Source organism: Heterodontus francisci, chromosome 15, assembly GCF_036365525.1.
Source record: "Heterodontus francisci isolate sHetFra1 chromosome 15, sHetFra1.hap1, whole genome shotgun sequence".
NCBI classification, from domain to species: domain Eukaryota; kingdom Metazoa; phylum Chordata; class Chondrichthyes; order Heterodontiformes; family Heterodontidae; genus Heterodontus; species Heterodontus francisci.
In genome coordinates this window covers 15634896-15658844 of record NC_090385.1, presented here as the reverse complement: position 1 = coordinate 15658844, position 23949 = coordinate 15634896, and the positions used below count along the sequence as shown (strand labels likewise).

General features: G+C 42.6%; 1 protein-coding gene across 1 annotated transcript in view; it reads right to left on the bottom strand.

Moving 5' to 3' along the window:
* The window catches only part of radx (RPA1 related single stranded DNA binding protein), a 100279-nt gene that overhangs the window by 53914 nt on the left and 22416 nt on the right, over positions 1-23949 (bottom strand). The window contains exons 2-7 of the mRNA XM_068047142.1: positions 15899-16541; positions 13972-14114; positions 12458-12650; positions 6516-6624; positions 4061-4152; positions 3842-3964 (exon numbers count right to left, since the gene is read on the bottom strand). Of these exons, the coding sequence (XP_067903243.1) occupies positions 3842-3964; positions 4061-4152; positions 6516-6624; positions 12458-12650; positions 13972-14114; positions 15899-16538 (1300 nt within the window). The 5' untranslated portion in view covers positions 16539-16541. The remainder of the gene's footprint in view (positions 1-3841; positions 3965-4060; positions 4153-6515; positions 6625-12457; positions 12651-13971; positions 14115-15898; positions 16542-23949) is intronic.

Sequence of the window (23949 nt, the reverse complement as noted above, 5' to 3'; positions counted from 1 at the left end):
CACAATGAGGAATACGAGTTGGATCAAAAGGAAGGTGTAAACAAACTAAATGTTTAAGTTATAAGATTCGAATTGAGATTTCTGGCCAATTTTTAATGTTGGATACTGCTAATTGGGAAATTTCTCATCAGTCTGAAAAGTATGTGCTTAGAATATTCCATAGCTCATGGTTTGTTCTGTCTTCCTAGGAAAAGGGGTGGTGACACTATCACTGGTCCATCTGAGAACGTTCATCCCACCCCCTTTCAGAGTAGCAGAAAACTAACACTTTCTGCTAGCAGTTTAAGCTAACAATACAACTTCCAAAATTTATTGCAACAAGATTGCTGACATCTTCAGGAATTTGATCAAATAACTACAATGAATTGAAGATGATGAATTAAGTTAAATTAAGTTGAGTTGGTATTCCAACCTGAAATTTAAAGAGATTCTAGGAAACAATAAAACCACACACACTGTCTCGGCGGTTTCTGCTTGGACAGCAGTAAATAGTGGACTAAATATGAAAACAACATCACTGTGTCTCAGCTCAGAGGTTTGGTACAGGTATATCCTGAACAGACCGATTGAAATGACAAAATCTTAAAGTGATAACATAGACTGGAGCTGTGATATAAGATCCTGAGGGGTCTTGACAGGGTGGATGTGGAAAGGATGTTTTCCCTTGTGGGAGAATCTAGAATAGGGGTCACTGTTTAAAAATAATGGGTCACCCATTTAAGACAGAGAAGAGGAGAAATTTTTTCTCTCAGAGGGCCTTGAGTCTTTGGAATTCTCTTCCTCAAAAGTCAGTAGAAGCAGAGTCTTTGAATATTTTTAAGGCAGAGGTAGATAGATTCTTGATAAGCAAGGGGGTGGAAGGTTATCGGGGGTAGGTGGAAATGTGGAGTAATCAGTTCAGCCATGAACTTATTGAATGGCGGAGCAGGCTCGAAGGGCCGAGTGGCCTACTCCTGCTCCTCGTTCATATGTTTGTATGATGGGATTGATATTTTATTTTCCAGGAATGCCGCACGGGATGACACCACTCCCAATGGCCTCAAGTCAAACTACATGACTCACATTATGTTTCTGCCAACAGGACGGCCAGCAGCAGATCTCTTCATTATTTTGTTTGAGGTAAACCACTAGAGCAATGGCAGCCGGATCACCCTCCTGGTAACCGCGCAACATGGGAGGCGCCGACCTTAAATATCAACAGAACCACTTGCCTGCATCCAGGACAGTGCATGCATCTACTGAAAGGAGGGAGCACCTCGAGGGTATCCAACACCAGACTGAACATCACGGCCGGATGGATTAATCTGCCTCCATTTGTTTGAGAACTCAAAGGGAATGGCCTGTGACATGTTGGTTCGGGACTTGGGAGATAACGTTGTTTCAGATATTGAAGATGTAAGATTTGGTACTGCCCACCCCCTCCCCCGCTCCCCAAACACATACATCAGGCTGTGAAAAGATTAGACTTTATTCATTTGCATGAGGAAAGACAGGAACTGGTAGTTACATGACCTATAATGGGGGGAAGTGGAGAATACAATCCTGATGATTGTGCCTCGAGAACACGTAAATGGTACTTATTCAGGGGGTTATAAATTCGTATCCCTGCAGGTGGTGAGGGATGAGTTGGTGTATCAAGTAGGATCCTGGGGGTATATACTTCCAGGTTTAAATGGTGCCCTTTTGATGACAACATGAGAATATCGTACTGAGTTGCAGCATTACATCATCTGGTCTTGCAATACTGAGACCCATTAGTAATGACTCTGCCATAGTGGTAGCGGTCAGCCTTCTTGAAAAAGCCTTTAAGGTAGTGCAAACCTCTCCTATGCATGGGGTGCTTTAGATGGACAGGACAAGGTTCTTATATGGAGGACTGGAGTGTGATAATAACCACACCTTCTGCCTACAGATCATTGACTCCTTTACAATGGGGGATTTCCACCTTGTGGGCAGAGCCTTCACGCTTATATATTCAGCCCATGTTGGGATGGCTCGCTAAATATTGACAAAGTCCCGGAAAGAACAGCCTGGGAAGTGGTGCAAAGGGCCCTAGCCACCACAAGGAGCTTTATGGAGCAAAGCAATCACGAGGGGTAGGGTGCAGGTGAACCTAGCCAAAGGAGTGGCTAGGGTATTGGAGGACTTGGCCAGCAATCAAGCCGAGATGGCAAGAATGCAGTATAACCGGTGGGAAATGGGAAGGATCACTGCAGCTGTTGCAGTCCTGTTAGTTGGTCTCATATTTGTTGCTGCCAAAGGCTGACGATATCCCAAGCGGTGCAGATGGTAATGCTGGCCAATAAAGGGTACACCCCCAGTATCCCCTGCAGTCAGAGCCCCTGTCCCAGGGAACATGAAACATGTGAATATTAATGAAGATTACACTATATTACACCACAAACATTCACTCCCTCCACCGCCAATGCACAGTGGCAGCAGTGTGTACCATCTACAAGATGCACTGCAGCAATACACCAAGGTTCCTCAGATAGCACCTTCCAAACCCGCAACCTCTACCAACTAGAAGGACAAGGGCAGCAAATGCATGGGAATACCACCACCTGCAAGTTCCCCTCCAAGTCACACACCAGCCTGACTTGGAACTATATCGCTGTTCCTTCACTGTCGCTGGGTCAAAATCCTGGAACTCCCTTCCTAACAGCACTGTGGGTGTACCTACCTCACATGGACTGCAGCAGTTCAAGAAGGCAGCTCACCACCACCTTCTCAAGGGCAATTAGGGATGGGCAATAAATGCTGGCCTGGCCAGTGATGCCCACATCCCATGAATGAATAAAAATCTATAAATATAACGGGGTAGAGGTTCCAGGACCAGTCAAGGTCAATAGGACTTTGGTGAAGCTGTAACAGAACAGTAGACTAGGATATCCAAAGCCCACTGAACTCCAGTAGGATCCCTGGAACAGTCAGTGGAGAATGTTGGGAATGTCCCGCCTGACTAGGGGTCCAAAAGGAGGGACTGAAGTGGGACCAGTAGGGCAACATTCGTAGATTATTTAGCATTAGGATACATTAACAGTCTTAGAAGAAAGATGGAAGCACTGTAGTTGTGGGGAACCAGGGCATGATGGGATGTGTGGCAATGGTCATGGAAAGCTGCACAACCCAGAAGTCTAATTGCCTTCACATCTATGCAAACACACTGTCCTTGAGATAAGAATGCGACTGCAGGAGGTGCAGGATGCCATAAACTATGGAAAACACCAAGCCTCAAGGAAGGGGAGAAGACGACAGGGGAATGATTAGTGAGACAATACAATCCAGTTTATTGATCAAGCTGCAGCTTTGGAATGTGGCAGGGGGGGTAGTGTGGACAAATGAGTAATGGTGATTGTGTTCTATAAATGTGAGTTTTAAATTTGATTTCTTTGAGAAACTGTTTGGCTGACCAGACAGATTCTCCCATGCACAGTGCTTGAAATAAACCTTTATTTATTTTAATCCCGTGGATTTGAGACAAGTTATTTTCTCTACAACAGTAACCATTCTATGATTCTATCTGCAGAGAGAGAGACAGAGCTAACATTTCAGGTTGATGACCTTTCACCAGTGTTTTTCCAGTTCTGACGAGAGGTTACCCACCTGAAACATTAACTCCGTTTCTCTCCCCACAGATGCTGCCGGAGCTGCTGAGTTTTTTCCAGTGTTTTCTGTTTTTATTTCAGATTTCCAGCATCTACAGTATTTCTCTTTCATATAAATACAAGTTGTTGTTAATGGTGATGCAAGTTGTTGTTAATATATAAATATAAGTTGCTCTTGTTGGTATTCCACCTAGTGAAGTAGTTTAATTACTGAAAGACAGAACGTTACTCACTCGGATGGATCTGTTGAAAAGTTTCTGGCTGTGAAGTTGCAAACAGTTCAAGGATAAAAGGTTGCTCGGTGCTGCCATCTACAGCATGAACCCAACGGTACAGGTAGAAATCCTCACTGCCATCTGTGTCGCGACAAACGGGGAAGAGAGTTAAACATGGACTTCCAATTACTGTCACAAAGTTGAATTTTTCATACCATAAACACTTTGAAAGATTACCTTCCCTTCTTAATCTCTGACATCTTCCCACAAAGGTGACAAGTCCAATAACATCGCATGTGTAACCATCTGGCAGTTTATCCAGCTCCATTCTAAAGAGACAAATTAAGGTGAGATATCCCTCCAGAACATGGCCGAGAACTGAACAAAGACGAAGCTATTGTATATGTGCAGTTAATTGATTTACCAGAGAAGGAATTGCCACTGCCTGCACCATAGCATTCTGAACAGAACAAGTTATCAGCAGAAACTGTACCTTTTTAAAATTCATTTGTGGGATGTGGGTGTCGCTGGCTAGGCCAGCATTTATTGCCCATCCCTAATTGCCCTTGAGAAGGTGGTGCTGAGCTGCCTTCTTGAACTGCTGCAGTCCATGTGAGGTAGGTACACCCACAGTGCTGTAAGGAAGGGAGTTCCAGGATCTTGACACAGCGACAGTGAAGGAACAGCGATATCGTTCCAAGTCAGGATGGTGTGTGACTTGGAGGGGAACTTGCAGGTGGTGGTTTTCCCATGCATCTGCTGCCCTTGTCCTTCTAGGTGGTAATGGTTGCAGGTTTGGTAGGAGACTTGGTGAGTTGCTGCAGCGTATCTTGTAGATGGTACACACTGCTGCCACTGTGCATCAGTGGTGGAGGGAGTGAATGTTGCAAGTGGTGGATGGGGTGCCAATCAAGCGGGCTGCTTTGTCCTGGATGGTGTCGAGCTTCTTGAGTGTTGTTGGAGCTGCACCCATCCAGGGTGCAAGTGGAGAGTATTCCATCACACTCCTGACTTGTGCCTTGTAGATGATGGACAGGCATTGGGGAGAGAGGAGGTGAGTTACTTGCCACAGAATTCCCAGCCTCTGACCTGCTCTTGTAGCCACAGTATTTATGTGGCTGGTCTAGTTCAGTTTCTGGTCAATGGTAATCCCCAGGATGTTGATAGTGGTGGATTCAGTGGCAATGCCATTGAACATCAAGGGGAGCTGATTAGATTCTCCCTTGTTTGAGATGGTCATTGCCTGTGTTACTTGTCACTTATCAGCCCAAGCCTGGATATGATAATTGTCCAGGTCTTGCTGCATATGGACATGGGCTGCTTCAGTATCTGAGGAATCGTGAATGGTGCTGAACATTGTGCAATCATCAGTGAACATCCCAACTTCTGACCTTATGATGGAGGGAAGGTCATTGATGATGCAGCTGAAAATGTTTGGGCCCAGGACACTACCCTGAGAAACTCCTGCAATAATGTCCTGGGACTGAGATGATTGACCTCTAACAACTACAACCATTTTGCTTTGCGCGAGGTATGGCTCCAACCAGCAGAGAGTTTTCTCCCTGATTCCCATTGACTCCAGTTTTTCCAGGGGCCTTGATGTCAAGGGCAGTCACTCTCACTTCACCTGAACAAAAGAACATCTCCTTTGGGTAAGCATTGAAATGTGTGCGAATGTCAGTTCTAACAAAAGTAAGAGAACACAGATTAAAAGTAAAAGAGAGACACAGAGGGAGGAAACTGAGGAGGAAAAATTGGCTGCAGACTGTTGTCACATGATGGGATTTGAACTCGATTTTTGGGTTGCTTGTCCAGTGATATCACTGCACGACCACATCCCATTGACTATGGGATCTCAGCAATCGCCTCAGGTGTTAAAATCAGTGCAGTCTTGAGGGAGTGCAGCAATGTCAGATGCGCCATCACTCAGAGAGGTGTTAGGCCCCAGCTGCCTATTGAAGTGGATGTAGAAGATCCCATTAGCAGCAGGAGAATGCTCCCTGTGACCTGGTTGATATGTCTCCCTCAACCAACACAACACCACCAAAACAAAGCAAATGGCCATTTATTTCACTCAGTGTTTGTGGGATCTTGCTGTTCACAAATTGGCTGCTATGTTGGTCCATGTAACAACAGTGATTGTACTTCAAAAAGGATGGCTGCGAAACCCTTTGGGATGGTCCTGAGGACACAATAAGGCACCACTTAAATACAGTCCTTTAATTACTTCACCCTTTCACATCCAGTAAACTGTTTGTACAAGAAGTGTTCACGCCTTCCATTAAAATTCTGTCGCACTGGCTGGACAGATTGTGACGTTACAGCAGGATTAAGAGGGGATAAAGGCAGAAATGGTCACTGGATGGCATTCTGAGAAAGGATGGAGACAATCTCAAAAAAGTAAGTGTTGTTTGTTGACTAAGCAGAAGACACATCACAGCCAGGTGTTAAAGGTAAACATCTCAAAGCAGGTACACGAGAATACGATTTCTACTATTAGGGTGACCTTATCCAACTTAAAGACTTGAATTTATATAGCATCTTTCACTGCACACTGTGCTGTAACCAGCTAATTATCGAAAGCATAGAAAACATAAAAATCATGAGCAGGGTTCCACACATACAACATAATGACAGCTATTGAGATGCAGCATCGTTGAATTTCATGTGGAATCTAATACTGGAGCAGTACCTTGTGATGAAATTGTACTTAATGTCAGGCAACTTCCACTCTGCTTTGACTTGCTCAGTTGGCACAATCTGGATTTCAGCGCGAGGATCTCGTGGATTCAGGCAGATTTCTGAAATCACATTCAACAGAACGGAAACAGAATGTCAGGAAAAGATGTTTTTTGGCGCAAGTGGAAACCCATCACCATTCTGAGGAGTCTCTGAACGAAGGTGTTGAGAAAGAAATATCATCAGTTTGCTCAATACATGATACACACACTCTCTCTCCGTAGAGGCATGTTCAACTTAAAGATTTGCATTTCTACATAGCACCTTACATTACCACTCCCAAAGTGCTTTGCAGCCAATGACATACTTTTGAAGAGTACTCACTGTTGTAATGTCGGAAAAGTGGCAGCCAATTTGCACACAGCAAGCTCCCACAAACAGCAATGAGATAATGACCAGATCATGTTTGAATGACGTTGGTTGATGGGATAAATATTGACCAAGCTTGGCAAGGGCCAAGACTTAGGAAACGCTGTAATTGTATGGGTGAATACTTTTAGGAGCTTAACCATTTGCAACATGCAGCCTCCCAGCATAGAATGGCCCGTCAGCTCCGTGCTGCTTGGCCAACTGGTACTCTACCTAACTGGGTACTGTACGCCAGCCTTGGCTCAGTGGTAGCACACTCACTGGAGTCAGAAAATTGTGGGTTCAAGCCCCACTTCGGAGAATCGAGCACATAATCCAGGTTGATTCTCCAGTGCAGTACCGAGGGAATGCTGCACGGCCAGAGGTGCCATTTTTCAGACGAGATGTTAAACCGAAGCCCTGTCTGCACTCTCAGGTGGATACAGAAGATCCCACGGCACTACTCAAATGAGAGCAATGGAGTTTTCTCAGGGTCCCAGCAGACATTTAACTCTCAGCCAATACCTACAACAGATGACCTGGCCATTTCTTTCACCTACGATAATGCAGCTCTCCCTCAGCACTACACTGAAGACATTGTGCAGAAGTGTATTTGAACCCCCCAGTCAGGATACCACTGAGCCACTGCTGACACTGCATAATCCCACACTCCTACTGCAGAGCCTCACACACAGGAAGGGTGGTCAGAGACAGGGTTACAATACTGTAGCCTGATTCTTCAGTCAATGCACTCTGTGAGCAAATCTCTCTACAGGAAGTTTGCAGTGGTAGAATGACCCCTATACAGCAGCAGAAATAGCCCAGGAAATTACATTATGCTAACATCAGCATACAGATTCTGAACATGTTTAAACAAAACTCCTCCATCTACGTTACTAACATTTGTTTCAAACAGGTTTGATTGCCCCATTAAAAGAGCAGACACAGGAATCTTGTATTAGCACATTAAGTGATCAAATATTAAAACTGCAGGGCAAGAGCTTGGACGGGGGATGCAATGGAACCAACTGGATAGCTCTACCAAAGAGCCAGCGTAGACAAGTTGGGCCAAATGGCATCTTTCTGGGCTCTATGATTCTATTTTATGAAAGTCTGTGCAACCGAATTCAAGGCAAGAGATAAAGACAGATGAGAAACTAAATGGATTTTTAAAAAAAGAGGAAAACTCCATGGAAATTGAAGAGGAAATTAAATAAACACATGAAGAAAACTACTGAACGGCAAGGTGAACAAACAGTAAAATGGCATGAGTAAAATGGACTTCTTGTATACTGACATTTCAGGGATTCTTGAGAGAGACAGACAGACTGAGAGATTAAGCAAATGAGAGACAATGAGGGAGAAAGAGAAAAGAGGGAAGCAGAAAGGGAGAAAGATAAAGGAAACAGAAAAAATCAGAGAATGAAAGACAAGGATCAGAGACAGAGACATATTCGGCAGAACAATAAAGACAGATAGAACAAGGTTTAAAAAAAAGACAGATTTGGCTAGACAGATAGGAACATAGGAAGATAGGAACAGGAGTAGGCCATTCAGCCCCTCAAGCCTGTCCCGCCATTCAATCATGGCTGATCTGCAGCCACACTCCTTATACCTGCCTTTGGCCCATAACAAAAATCTATCTGTCTCAGATTTAAAATTAACAATTGTTCTAGCTTCAACTGCTGTTTGTGGGAGAGAGTTCCAAACCTCGACCACCCTTTGCGTGAAGAAGTGCTTCCTAACATCTCTCCTGAACGGTCTGGTCCTAATTTTTAGACTATGTCCCCTAGTTATAGAATCTCCAACCAGTGGAAATAGTTTATCTTGATCAGCCTGTCTTTTCCTGTGAATATCTTGAAGACTTCGATCAGATCACCTCTTAACCTTCTAAATTCTAGCGAAAACAGACCTAATTTGTGTAATCTCTCCTCATAACTTAACCCCTGTAGTCCAGGTAGAATTCCTGTAAACCTACATTGCACTCTCTCCAAGGCTAATATATCCTTCCTAAGGTGTGGTGCCCAGAACTGCTCACACTACTCCAAGTGGGGTCTAACCAGAGTTTTGTACAGCTGCAGCATAACCTCTGTGTCTTTATACTCCAATCCTCCAGATATAAAGGCTAGCATTCCATTAGCCTTTTTGATTATGTTCTGCACTTGCTCGTGGCATTTTAAAGATCTATGCACCTGAACCCCCAAGTCTCTTTGGACACCTACTGTACTTAACCTCTTCCCATTTAGAAAATACCCTGCTCTATCCTTTTTTGGTCCAAAATGGATAATCTCACACTTGCCCGCATTGAAATCCATCTGCCACAGTTTGGCCCACTCACCTAGTCTGTCAATATCTCTGCAATTTTATGCTATCATCAAGACTGTCTACAATGCCGCCTAACTTTGTATCATCAGCAAGTTTGGATAAATGACTTACTATGCCATCATCCAAGTTGTTAATGAATAATGTGAATAATTGAGGCCCCAACACAGATCGCTGTGAGACACCACTAGTCACATCCTGTCAATTGGAGTACTTACCCATTATCCCCACTTTCTGTTGCCTACCACTCAACCAACATCCTAACCATGTCAATAATTTGCCCTCAACTCCATGGGCTTCTACCTTAGTTAACAGTGTCTGATGTGGGACTTTTTCAAATCCTTCTGGAAGTCCATATAAATAACATCCATAGACACTACCTTAGTCACCTCTTCAAAAAACTCAATGGGAATTATCAGGCATGACCTTCTCGTCATGAATCCATGCTGGCTGTCCCTGATTAATTGAAATTTTTCCAGGTGTTCAGTCACCCTATCCTTGATTATAGACTCCAGCAACTTGCCCACCACAGATGTCAGGCTAATTGGTCTCTAATTTCTTTGGTTCCCCCTTTCACCCTTCATAAAAAATGGAGTGACATGTGCAACTTTCCAATCTAGAGGGGCCATTCCTGAATCTAGGGAACTCTGAAAGACTATAGTTAGGGCATCTACAATGTGCTCGCCTACTTCCTTTAACACCCTCGGATGGAAACCGTCAGGTCCTGGGGATTTCTCACTCTTTAGTTTCATTAATTTCCTTGCTACTGACGTTTTACTTACGTCAATTTTATTAAGTCCCTGTCCCCGATCAGCTATTAATTTTTTCGGGACTTCTGGCAAGTTATCCTCCTTTTCAATTGTAAATACCGAAGCAAAGTAATTGTTCAACATGTCTGCCATTTCCCCATTATCAATGACAATATCTCCATTTTCAGCTTTTAGTGGGCCTACATTGCTCTTGACCACCCGCTTTCCCTTTATGTAACTATAAAATTTCTTCTCATTGATTTTGATGTCCCTTGCAAGTTTCCTTTCCTAATCTCTTTTAGTAGCTCTTATAAGCTGCTTTGTGACCCTTTGCTGGTCTTTGTATCGATCCCATTCGGACGGATCTGTGCCACGTTTTACATTTTTGTAAGCCCTTTCTTTTAGTTTTATGCTATCCCTAATCTCTTCAGTTGTCCTTGGCTGTTTTTTTCTGTGAAGTGGAGCTTTTTCCTCTCAGGGGTATATACTCGCTCTGTATTTCATTAAATGTTTCTTTAAATATTCTCCACTGTTCTTCAGTCGTTTGACCCATTAACAGATCTTCCCATATAAAAGCAAAATACTGCGGATCTTCCCAGTTTACCGTGGACACTCTCTGTCTCATCCCGGTAAAGTCATCCTTATCCAAATCTAAAATTCTAGTAGCTGATTCGTGCTTTTCATTTTCAAACGCTACCTTGAATTTAATCATGTGGTGATCACTATTTGATAAATGTTCACGCACAGTTAGGCTACTAATTAAATTTGGCTCATTACTCATAACTAAATCTAATATTGCCTATCCCCTTGTTACATCTAGGACATATTGCTGTAGGAAACTATCCCGGACACATTCCAGAAATTCACTACCTTTCTGACAGGTGCTAGTCTGCCTCTCCCAATCTATGTGTAAGTTAAAATCCCCCATTAACACTACTCTGCCTTTGTTACACACTTGCCTAATTTGTGCATTTATACAATCTAACACCTCAGAACTGCTACCAGGGGGTCTATACACACCTATTACAGTTTTAGATCCTTTTCTGTTCCTCAATTCCACCCATAAGGTCTCCACTGGATGCTTTCCCCTCATTATATCCTTCCTCACCAATGAGGTGATATTATTTCTAATCAGTAAGGCTACTCCACCCCCTCTGCCATTTTCCCTGTCCCTCCTGTAAACTTTATAACCAGGTATATTTAGTCCCCAGTCCCGACCATCCTGCAGCCACGTCTCCGCAATGGCCACCACATCATAATCTTCCATTTGAATTTGCGTCTGCAGCTCATCTAGTTTATTCCTTACATGCTGTGCATTTGTATATAGAACTCTTATTTGGGCTCTACCCCCTAACCTGTCCCTCAGCACTGATGCTTTATTCACCTGTTTGTTATTTCTCTCTTTTGGTTTAACCAGTTTACTTCTTGCAGTTTGGTAACAATCAGTTTCACCACTAACCTGCACTCCTACCTTCTCCTTTAACTTCCTGTTTTTTCCATGCAACTGAACCCTCCCCCGCACTATTTAGTTTAAAGCCCCATCTACAGCCCTAGTTATACGATTCACCAGGACTCTGGTCCCAGCATGATTCAGGTGCAGCCCGTCCCATCAGAACAGCTCCCTCCTTCCCCAGTACTGGTGCCAATGTCCCACGAGTTCAAACCCATTTCTCCCACACCAATCTTTGAGCTACGCATTTACCTCTTTAATCATATTGATCCTTTGCAAATTTGCTTGTGGCTCAGATAGTAATCCGGAGATTATTACCTTTTTGGTTCTGCTTTTGAATTTAGCACCTAGCTGCTCATATTCCCTCAGCAGAACCGCTAACCTCATTCTACCTATATCGTTGGTACCTACGTGGACCACACTAACTGGATCTTTCCTCTCCCACTCCAAGTTCCTCTGCAGCCCAGATGAGATATCTTGAACCCTGGCACCAGCTAGGCAACACAGCCTTCGGGATTCTCGATCCTGGCCACAGAGAACAGTGTCTATGCCCCTAATTATACTATCCCCGATTATGACAACATTTCTCTTTTCTCCCCCCACTTGAATGGCTCCCAGTACCACGTTGCTGTGGTCAGTTTGCTCATCCTCCCGACAGTCTCTGCTCTCGTCCACAAAGGGAGCAGGAATCTCGAACCAATGGCTGAGGTTCCTGTAGTACTACCTCCTGGATCCCTCTACCTGCCTCACTCATAGCCACACCCTCCTGTCCCTGTCCCTGACCGCTGGCCGAATTCAAGGTAGTGAGATGCAGGGAAGGGTGGAGAGAGAGAAAGAAGCAATCAGCAGGATAAATAATGGTAGAGATAATCAAGGTCATGCTTGGATACTAATGGGCATTGAGACGAATTGAATGACCAGCTTACTGGTCACAGAGGGAACAATATGGGGAATATATGCAGCAGAATAATACATGTTAATACTCACAGTACTTATGATAGATAACACTGAATGTAGCATTCTCACCTATGCTTCTAAGACTCTTCATCTGTGGGTCACATGGAGTGGCCCAGGTTCTCCTCTGGTAACTGTGTTTAATCAAGTAACGGTGCAGCAGGAGCACAGTGCCAACGTGCAGCATCTGGTACCATTCAGGGCACAAGGAGTTCCACAGGACCAGTGGCATCATACCAGACTGATCTGCTACTTCAAAGTAGGCCTACAGTAAGAGCCAAAATAAAGTCTTACACACAGTCACAGTCCATGGGACAAAAAGTGCATCATCATCTCTATAGCGAGCAATTATCACCCTAAACTACTGAACAATACAAGGGCCGAGGTTACTCACAACTTAGCTAAATGAGAAAGCTTGTAACAGAAGTCACTTAGCTCCAGTGAAGGAAAAAAAAACACTGGGCTGCTTACAATGAAACCAAAAGGTAAATTAAACTTATGTAATGAGGATCAAATTCTGGCCAAATATTTTTGAAGGCAAATTAAAAATAAATTATTGAGACTACATACATGAAGAGATATAGGACCTAATCTTAATGATCTACATGTTAACCCCCAGCCTTCCCCATGACAGCAGGGAGCAGGACAGGGGGTTTAAAATGTGAAATGCACAGAAGACGATCCCAACCCACCATGCACGTCCCTGCCGCCATTTTTACAGTGGTGGATCATGTGATGTCTGAAAGTCCTGCTGCGCAGAGGCGGGACTTTCATTAACATATTTAAATTGGGCTTCTGTAATGCAGTTGGGAGCTTGATTGTAAGCTACCTGTTGCTTCATGATTTTGCCAGGGGTCAGAAAACCTGAACGTGAAAAGGAGGCGGGAGCTCCCAGTTCCACAAGATTAAGTGGCTGTTCCAGCACTCCTTATGAGTCACATCAACAACGATAACAACTTATATTTAGATAGCGCCTTTAAAGTAATAATTACATCCAGGGTGCTTCACAGGAGCGCCATAAAACAAAATTAGACACCAAACCACATATGACAATATTAAAGCAAATGACCCAATACTGCTCAAAGAGGCAGGTTTTAAGGAGTGTCTCAAAGGAAGAGAGAGAGGTAGAGAGGTGGAGAGGTTTAGGGAGGAAATTCCAGAAGAAGAGCAGGAATGCTTATGCCAGATCCGCAGGGAATGCTCTGACCTCCCCTATTCTCCCCTGCTCCTGAGAGATGGCCTCTTCCCTGCCAGTCCCGCCTCTGTGGGTAGCCGGCTGAAAACTCCTGCTGTTGGTGTTCCTGCTAGCCAGGCTGCCCATTTGGCTGGCAGCCGGGCAGGAGGGGCAGCTACGTGATGCATATGAGGCCCTGCTGTTAAACTCGGCAGGACCTCTGTGACTTACCCGGTACTGCGACTGTTTCCAGTCTGTCCTGCACCCTCCCCGTAAATAATGTGGCCAGTGTCTCCTTTAAATTGCTGCCGGCTATGCACTGCTGGAATTCTTGTGTAAATCATGAAAGCTCTGGATCAGAATTCCAAAGTCTTCGGAACATTGGGAAAGGAATACGCCCAAGGTCACTGACCTGATAAGGAAAGTCCACCTTCGTTCCAGGCCGTCCATAATAGCGTAACCTGGATTTATGCATTATTCGCACCAGAAGATGTGGAAATTCAACTTTCGTTTTCCAGGTTCTTGCCAAGTGTTGGAGAGAAATTAGTCCAAAAGCTGTCAGAAAACAATAAAAGTTCAACATTTAAAAAAAAAAGAAAGGTCATCAGCCTGAGATGTTAACTCTGTTTCTCTCTCCACAGATGCTGTTTGGCCTGTTGAAAGTTTCCAGCATTTTCACTTCTTAATCACAGGAATCCTGCTTCAGAATAGTTATTGCGATCAGTTCCCAAATTATTTGGACAAGTATTGGTTGATCAAAGAGAATCAGCATGGATTTGTGACAGGAAGTACATGTCTGTCTAATCTAGCTGAATTTTTAAGGAGGTTGTTGACATGATGGATACGGGAATGTCTATGGATGTCTATATGGACTTCCAGAAGGGATTTGATAAAAGATTATTAGTAAAAATGAGTCCACATGGAATTGGAGGTAACCTTGTGAGGAGGGTCCTCAATTGTTTGGGAGGCGGGAGATACAGATCAGGGATAAAGGTCTGTTCTCTGATTGGTGTGACATGGTAAGTAGTGTTCCCAGAGACACTGTACTGGGGCCTCAGCTTTTTAACCAAATATATTAATGACTTGGATGAAGGATTAGGGAATTGTATGTCCAGCTTTGCAGAAGACCCTAGGTTAGGAGGTGTGTAAGTTGTGTTGATGGGAAGAGTAGGTTACAAAGGAACATAAGACAGACCAAGCGAGTGAGCAAAACTATAGCAGAGTTCACTGTGACGAAGTGCAAGGATCTGAGAAAGACTTCGGACTGTTGAGGAGCAAACAAATTGAAGAACATAAAAAATAGACACAGGAATAGGCCATTCGGCCCTTCGAGCCTGCTCTGCCATTCAATAACACCATGGCTGATCTTCTACCTCAGCTATACCTTCCTGCCCTATTCCGATATCCCTTAGTATCCAAAAATATGTTGATCTCGCACTTGAATACACTTAGCTACTGAGTAACCACAGTTCTCTGGGGTAGAGAATTCTGAAGATTCACAACTCTTTCAGTAAATAAATTTCTCCTCATCCCAGACCTACTTGGTCGATGGCTTATTCTGCAACTGTGATCCCTAGTTCTAGACTTTCCAGCCAGGGGGAAAGCAGCTCCCAGCAACCTACCTCTCTGACCAAGCTTTTAGTCATCTGTCCGGATATCTCCTTTTGTGGCTCGGTGTCAAAAATGGTTTTATTGATATTGCTGTTATTAAGTGCCTTCAGAAGTTTTGCTAAATTAAATGCACTCTATCAATGTAAACTGTAAGAGTATCATGGGCTACAGAATTAATGTGGGTAAATAGTGTTGAGATACATATCAGCCATGATCTAACTGAATTGTGGAACAGGCTTGAGGGGCAAAATGGCTCCAGTTTCTAAGGTGCCTATCTGAAAAGATTATTTGAATTGGATAAGGTATGGAGAATGAGGGTAAGCATTGAACTGGGTTAGATATTGGCAACTTCTGTTGTTCTCAGATGTCTATTGATGTTATAACAGTAGCTGCACTTCAAAAGTACACCATTGGCGGTGAATTGCTTTGGGATGCCCTGAGAACGTACAGTTAGATGTTCTTTCTTTTCGGTGAAAACAGTGCAAAGAAGCCATGTAATTTCCTCATCAACCAGTAGAACAGGTCCCAAGGCTATCCAACTGCATGCTACACACCCAGGAGCCTGCTCATGTGAAACTTCAGCAGTGTCACTCTTGTCAAACTCAGGCACACATTCAGACCAACAGCATCAAAAAGGTAAGAAACCCCAATTATTTTATCAGTTCTATAAAGGATAATATGCTCGATACCTTTGCATAACTCAAGCTGAAAGCGAAATCCGGGCTCACCTTCAAGTGGGACCTTTGGAAAAGGCGGACCATTTAGGGCATTCCATTCTCTGCCACAGGGATCGGTGTTATTCCACAAGGGTAAATAATGAGCCTTTCCACCTTTCAAGGGAGTTTCTGTCTGCAATGTCGTCAGAAAATCCTTTCCTCTTTGGGATGCAGTCAGGCTGTCGAGGGGCGCAGCACTCAAGGCAGCGATGCTTAAACGAGGAGTACACCCTCTGGCCGCCAGCTCTAGTGCCTCAATCTGCAGGAAGCAATGGTTCAGCCGCTTCTCATCGTACAACAGGCTGCAGCGGCTGATGTGGACTGCACTGCCAGCTCTCAGGCAGTTCTGGTGCACCAGAGGATTCAGGTTTGGAGCCAGGTGACACTTTATCTGACAAACGCCATCAGTCACAGTCACATCGTAAAAGTAACAGGGAGCTGATCTGCAGCTTCTATTGTTTCCAAGATCTCCCAAGTAACGCTGGATGGTCACAACCACCACAGGTTCAGCAGCATCGGGAAGTACAGACTGCAAGATGGTGGATGTTGTGAGCTGGTGCAAGAGGGCTGAAATCACAGAGCTGTTCCCCTCCTCTGCAGCACCTTCAAGGCTATGACTGGGAGCAGAACCGTCACATAGCTCAGCCGACATCACCTAAACAACATGGAAAGATCCAGAGCTCAGAAAACAGATTACCACACATCCTGAATAATGGAAATTAGCAGGAGCGAATAAGCAATGCAACACACACACTGAGCAACAGGATAGAAATGTTACTGTAAATCACACACTGAGCAATAGGATATAATGTTACTGTAATTTACAGACTGAACAACAGATTAGAAATGTTACATTAATTCATGGACTGAGAAATCAAATGGAAATGTTACTGTAACTCACATTGAGCAACTCGATGGAATATTACTGGAACACACACACGGAGCAAGAGGATAGAAATGGTACCGTAACTCACACTGAGAAATATGATGGAAATGTTACTGTAACTCACACTGAGAAAAAGGAAACAAATCGAACTATAAATGACACACTGAGCAATAAGATAGAAATGTTACTGTAACTCACACACTGAGCAAAAGGATAGAAATGTTACTGTAACTCACACTGAGCAAAAGGATAGAAATGTTACTGTAACTCACACACTGAGCAAAAGGATAGAAATGTTACTGTAACTCACACACTAAGCAAAAGGATGGAAATGTTACTGAAACTCACACACTGAACAAAAGGATGCAAATGTTACTGTAACTCACACACTGAGCAAAAGGATGCAAATGTTACTGTACCCACACACTGAGCAATAGGATGCAAATGTTACTGTAACTCACACACTGAGCAAAAGGATGGAAATGTTACTGTAACTCACACACTGAGCAATAGGATACAAATCCAACTACAAATGACACACTGAGCAATAGGATAGAAATGTTACTGTAACTCACACTGAGCAAAAGGATAGAAATGTTACTGTAACTCACACACTGAGCAAAAGGATACAAATGTTACTGTAACTCACACACTGAGCAATAGGATAGAAATGTTACTGTAACTCACACACTGAGCAATAGGATACAAATCCAACTACAAATGACACACTGAGCAAAAGGATACAAATGTTACTGTAACTCACACACTGAGCAAAAGGATAGAAATGTTACTGTAACTCACACACTGAGCAAAAGGATGGAAATGTTACTGGAACTCACACACTGAGCAATAGGATAGAAATGTTATTGTAACTCACACACTGAGCAATAGAATAGAAATGTTACTGTAACTCACACGCTGAGCAAAAGGATAGAAATGTGACTGTAACGCGTTTGATAAGGTTCCCCACGGTAGGCTATTGCAGAAAATACGGAAGTATGGGGTTGAAGGTGATTTAGAGCTTTGGATCAGAAATTGGCTAGCTGAAAGAAGACAGAGGGTGGTGGTTGATGGCAAATGTTCATCCTGGAGTTTAGTTACTAGTGGTGTACCGCAAGGTTCTGTTTTGGGGCCACTGCTGTTTGTCATTTTTATAAATGACCTGGATGAGGGTGTAGAAGGGTGGGTTAGTAAATTTGCGGATGACACGAAGGTTGGTGGAGTTGTGGATAGTGTCGAAGGGTGTTGTAGGGTACAGAGGGACATAGATAGGCTGCAGAGCTGGGCTGAGAGATGGCAAATGGAGTTTAATGCGGAGAAGTGTGAGGTGATTCACTTTGGATGGAGTAACAGCAATGCAGAGTACTGGGCTAATGGGAAGATTCTTGGTAGTGTAGATGAGCAGAGAGATCTTGGTGTCCAGGTACATAAATCCCTGAAAGTTGCTACCCAGGTTAATAGGGCTGTTAAGAAGGCATATGGTGTGTTAGCTTTTATTAGTAGGGGGATCGAGTTTCGGAGCCACGAGGTCATGATGCAGCTGTACAAAACTCTGGGAGGCCGCACCTTGAGTATTGCGTGCAGTTCTGGTCACCGCATTATAGGAAGGATGTGGAAGCTTTGGAAAGGGTGCAGAGGAGATTTACTAGGATGTTGCCTGGTATGGAAGGAAGGTCTTACGAGGAAAGGCTGAGGGACATAGGGTTGTTTTCGTTAGAGAGAAGGAGGAGGAGAGGTGACTTAATAGAGACATACAAGATAATCAGAGGGTTAGATAGGGTGGATAGTGAGAGTCTTTTTCCTCGGATGATGATGGCAAACACGAGGGGACATAGCTTTAAGTTGAGGGGTGAAAGATATAGGACAGATGTCAGAGGTAGTTTCTTTACGCAGAGAGTAGTAGGGGCGTGGAACGCCCTGCCTGCAACAGTAGTAGACTCGCCAACTTTAAGGGCATTTAAGTGGTCATTGGATAGAAATATGGATGAAAATGGAATAGTGTAGGTCAGATGATCGGCGCAACATCGAGGGCCGAAGGGCCTGTAGTGCGCTGTAATGTTCTAATCTAACTCACACACTGAGCAATAGGATGGAAATGTTACTGTAACTCACACACTGAGCAAAAGGATAGAAATGTTACTGTAACTCACACACTAAGCAATAGGATAGAAATGTTACTGTAACTCACACACTGAGCAATAGGATGCAAATGTTATTGCAACTCACACACTGAGCAATAGGACAGAAATGATACGGTAACTCACACACTGAGCAATAGGATAGAAATGTTACTGCAACTCACACACTGAGCAATAGGATGCAAATGTAATTGTAACTCACACACTGAGCAAAAGGATGGAAATGTTACTGTAACTCACACACTGAGCAGGAGGATAGAAATGTTACTGTAACTCACACACAGAGCAATAGGATAGAAATGTTACTGTAACTCACACACTGAGCAATAGGATAGAAATGTTACTGTAACTCACGCACTGAGCAATAGGATTCAAATGTTACTGTAACTCTCACACTGAGTAACAGGATAGAAATGTAACTAATTCTCACACTGAGCAAAAGGATGGAAATGTTACTGTAACTCTCACAATGAGCAATAGGATAGAAATGTTACTGTAACTCTCACACTGAGCAATAGGATAAAAATGTGACTGTAACTGAAACATTGAGCAACAGGATGGAAATGTTACTGTAACTCACACACTGTGCAATAGGATAGAAATGTGACTGTAACTGACACATTGAGCAATAGGATGGAAATGTTACTGGAACGGACACATTGAGCAATAGGATGGAAATGTTACTGTAACTCACACACTGTGCAATAGGATGGAAATGTTACTGTAACTCACACAGTGCAATAGGATAGAAATGTGACTGTAACTGACACACTGAGCTTTCGGATGGAAATGTTACTGTAACTCTCACACTGAGCAATAGGTTAGAAATGTAACTGACTCACACACTGAGCAAAAGGATGGAAATATTACTGCAACTGTGACACTGAGCAATAGGATAGAAATGTTACTGTAACTCACACACTGAGCAATAGGATAGAAATGTTACTAAGTCACACACTGAGCAATAGGATAGAAATGTTACTAACTCACACACTGAGTAATAGGATAGAAATGTTACTAAGTCACACACTGAGCAATAGGATAGAAATGTTACTAACTCACACACTGAGCAATAGGATAGAAATGTTACTAACTCACACACTGAGCAATAGGATAGAAATGTTACTAAGTCACACACTGAGCAATAGGATTGAAATGTTACTAACGCACACACTGAGCAATAGGATAGAAATGTTACGAACTCACACACTGAGCAATAGGATAGAAATGTTACTAAGTCACACACTGAGCAATAGGATTGAAATGTTCCTAACTCACATACTGAGCAAAAGGATGGAAATGTTACTGGAACTCTCACACTGAGCAATAGGATAGAAATGTAACTAACCCACACACTGAGCAAGAGAGTAGAAATGTTACTGTAACCCAAACATTGAGCAAGAGGATAGAAACGTTACTGTAACTCACACACTGAGCAATAGGACAGAAAGATTACTGTAACTCACACTGAGCAATAGGATGGACATGTTACAGTAACTCACACTGAGCAATAGGATGGTAATGTTACTGTAATTCACACATTGAGCAGTAGGATAGAAATGTTACTGTAACTCACACACTGAGCAATAGGACAGAAAGGTTACTGTAACTCACACTGAGCAAAAGAATGGAAATGTTACTGTAACTCTCACAGTGAGCAATAGGATGGTAATGTTACTGTAACTCTCACACTGAGGAAAAGGATAGAAATGTTCCTGTAACCCAAAAATTGAGCAAGAGGATAGAAATTAAACTGTAACTCACACACTGAGGAAAAGGATAGAAATGTTCCTGTAACCCAAAAACTGATCAAGAGGATAGAAATGATACTGTAACTCACACTGAGGAAAAGGATAGAAATGTTCCTGTGACCCAACCATTGAGCAATAGGATAGAAATGTTACTGTAACTCACACACTGAGGAAAAGGATGGTAATGTTACTGTAACTCACACACTGAGGAAAAGGATAGAAATGATCCTGTAACCCAAACATTGAGCAAGAGGATAGAAATGTTACTGTAACTCACACCGAGAGAAATGGGATAGAAATGTTACTGTAACTCATACACTGAGCAATCGGACAGAAAAGTTACTGTAACTCACACACTGAGCAATAGGATAGAAATGTTACTGTGACTCACATACTGAGCAATAGGATAGAAATGGTTCTGTAACTCACACACTGAGCAATAGGACAGAAAAGTGACTGTAACTCACACACTGAGCAATAGGACAGAAAAGTTACTGTAACTCACAGACTGAGCAATAGGATAGAAATGTTACTGTAACTCACACTGAGCAAGAGGATAGAAATGTTACTGTAACTCACACACTGAGCAATAGGACAGAAAAGTTATTGTAACTCACACACTGAGCAATAGGATAGAAATGTTACTGTCAGTCACACACTGAGCAGTAGGATAGAAATGTTACTGCAACTCACACACAGAGCAATAGGATAGAAATGTTACTGTAACTCACACACTGAGCAATAGGATAGAAATGTTACTGTAACTCACACACTGAGCAATAGGAAGGAAATGTTACTGTCATTGACATACTGAGCAGTAGGATAGAAATGTTACTGTCACTCACAAACTGAGCAATAGGATGGATATGTTACTGTCATTCACACACTGAGAAGTAGGATAGAAATGTTACTGTAACTCACACACTGAGCAATAGGATGGAATTGTTACTGTAACCCAAACATTGAGCAAGAGCATAGAAATATTACTGTAACTCACACATTGAGCAAGAGGATAGAAATGTTACTGTAACTCACACACTGAGCAAAAGGTTGGAAATGTTACTAACTCACACACTGAGCAATTGGACGGAAATGTTGCTGTAACTCACGCACTGAGCAATAGGATTGAAATGTTACTGTAACTCTCACACTGAGCAATAGGATAGAAATGTTACTGTAACTCTCACACTGAGCAATAGGATAAAAATGTGACTGTAACTGACACATTGAGCAATAGGGTGGAAATGTTACTGGAACTCACACACTGTGCAATCGCATAGAAATGTCACTGTAACTGACAGACTGAGCAATAGGATAGAAATGTTACCAACTCACACACTGAGCAATAGGATAGAAATGTTACTAAGTCACACACTGAGCAATAGGATAGAAATGTTACTAACTCACAGACTGAGCAATAGGATAGAAATGTTGCTAAGTCACACACTGAGCAATAGGATAGAAATGTTACTAACTCACACTGAGCAATAGGATCGAAATGTTACTATGTCACACACTGAGCAATAGGATTGAAATGTTACTAACTCACACACTGAGCAAAAGGATGGAAATGTTACTGGAACTCTCACACTGAGCAATAGGATAGAAATGTAACTAACTCACACACTGAGCAATAGGATAGAAATGTTAATGTAACCCAAACATTGAGCAAGAGGATAGAAATGTTACTGTAACTCACACACTGAGCAATAGGATAGAAAGGTTACTGTAACTCACACTGAGCAATAGGATGGTAATGTTACTGAAATTCACACATTGAGCAGTAGGATAGAAATGTTACTGTAACTCACACACTGAGCAAAAGGATGGAAATGTTACTAACTCTCGAACTGAGCAATAGGATAGAAATGTTACTGTAACTCACACACTGAGCAATTGGACGGAAATGTTGCTGTAACTCACGCACTGAGCAATAGGATTGAAATGTTACTTTAACTCTCACACTGAGTAACAGGATAGAAATGTAACTAATTCTCACACTGAGCAAAAGGATGGAAATGTGACTGTAACTCTCACACTGAGCAATAGGATAGAAATGTTACTGTAACTCTCACACTGAGCAAAAGGATAAAAATGTGACTGTAACTGACACATTGAGCAATAGGGTGGAAATGTTACTGGAACTCACACACTGTGCAATAGCATAGAAATGTCACTGTAACTGACAGACTGAGCAATAGGATGAAAATGTTACTGTAACTCTCACACTGAGCAATAGGATAAAAATGTGACTGTAACTGACACATTGAGCAATAGGATAGAAATGTTACTGTAACTGACACATTGAGCAATAGGTTGGAAATGTTACTGTAACTCTCACACTGAGCAATAGGATAAAAATGTGACTGTAACTGACACATTGAGCAAAAGGATGGAAATGTTACTGTAACTGACATATTGAGCAATAGGATGGAAATGTTACTGTAATTCACACACTGTGCAATAGGATGGAAATGTTACTGTAACTCTCACACTGAGCAATAGAATAAAAATGTGACTGTAACTGACACATTGAGCAAAGGGATGGAAATGTGACTGTAACTCACACACTGTGCAATAGGATAGAAATGTGACTGTAACTGACACACTGAGCTGTCGGATGGAAATATTACTGCAACAGTCACACTGAGCAATAGGATAGAAATGTTACTGTAACTCACACACTGAGCAATAGGATAGAAATGTTAGTAAGTCACACACTGAGCAATAGGACAGAAATGTTACTAACTCACACACTGAGCAATAGGATAGAAATGTTACTAAGTCACACACTGAGCAATAGGATAGAAATGTTACTAACTCACATACTGAGCAATAGGATAGAAATGTTACCAACTCACACACTGAGCAATAGGATAGAAATGTTACTAAGTCACACACTGAGTAATAGGATAGAAATGTTACTAAGTCACACACTGAGCAATAGGATAGAAATGTTACTAACTCACAGACTGAGCAATAGGATAGAAATGTTGCTAAGTCACACACTGAGCAATAGGATAGAAATGTTACTAACTCACACTGAGCAATAGGATCGAAATGTTACTATGTCACACACTGAGCAATAGGATTGAAATGTTACTAACTCACACACTGAGCAAAAGGATGGAAATGTTACTGGAACTCTCACACTGAGCAATAGGATAGAAATGTAACTAACTCACACACTGAGCAATAGGATAGAAATGTTAATGTAACCCAAACATTGAGCAAGAGGATAGAAATGTTACTGTAACTCACACACTGAGCAATAGGATAGAAAGGTTA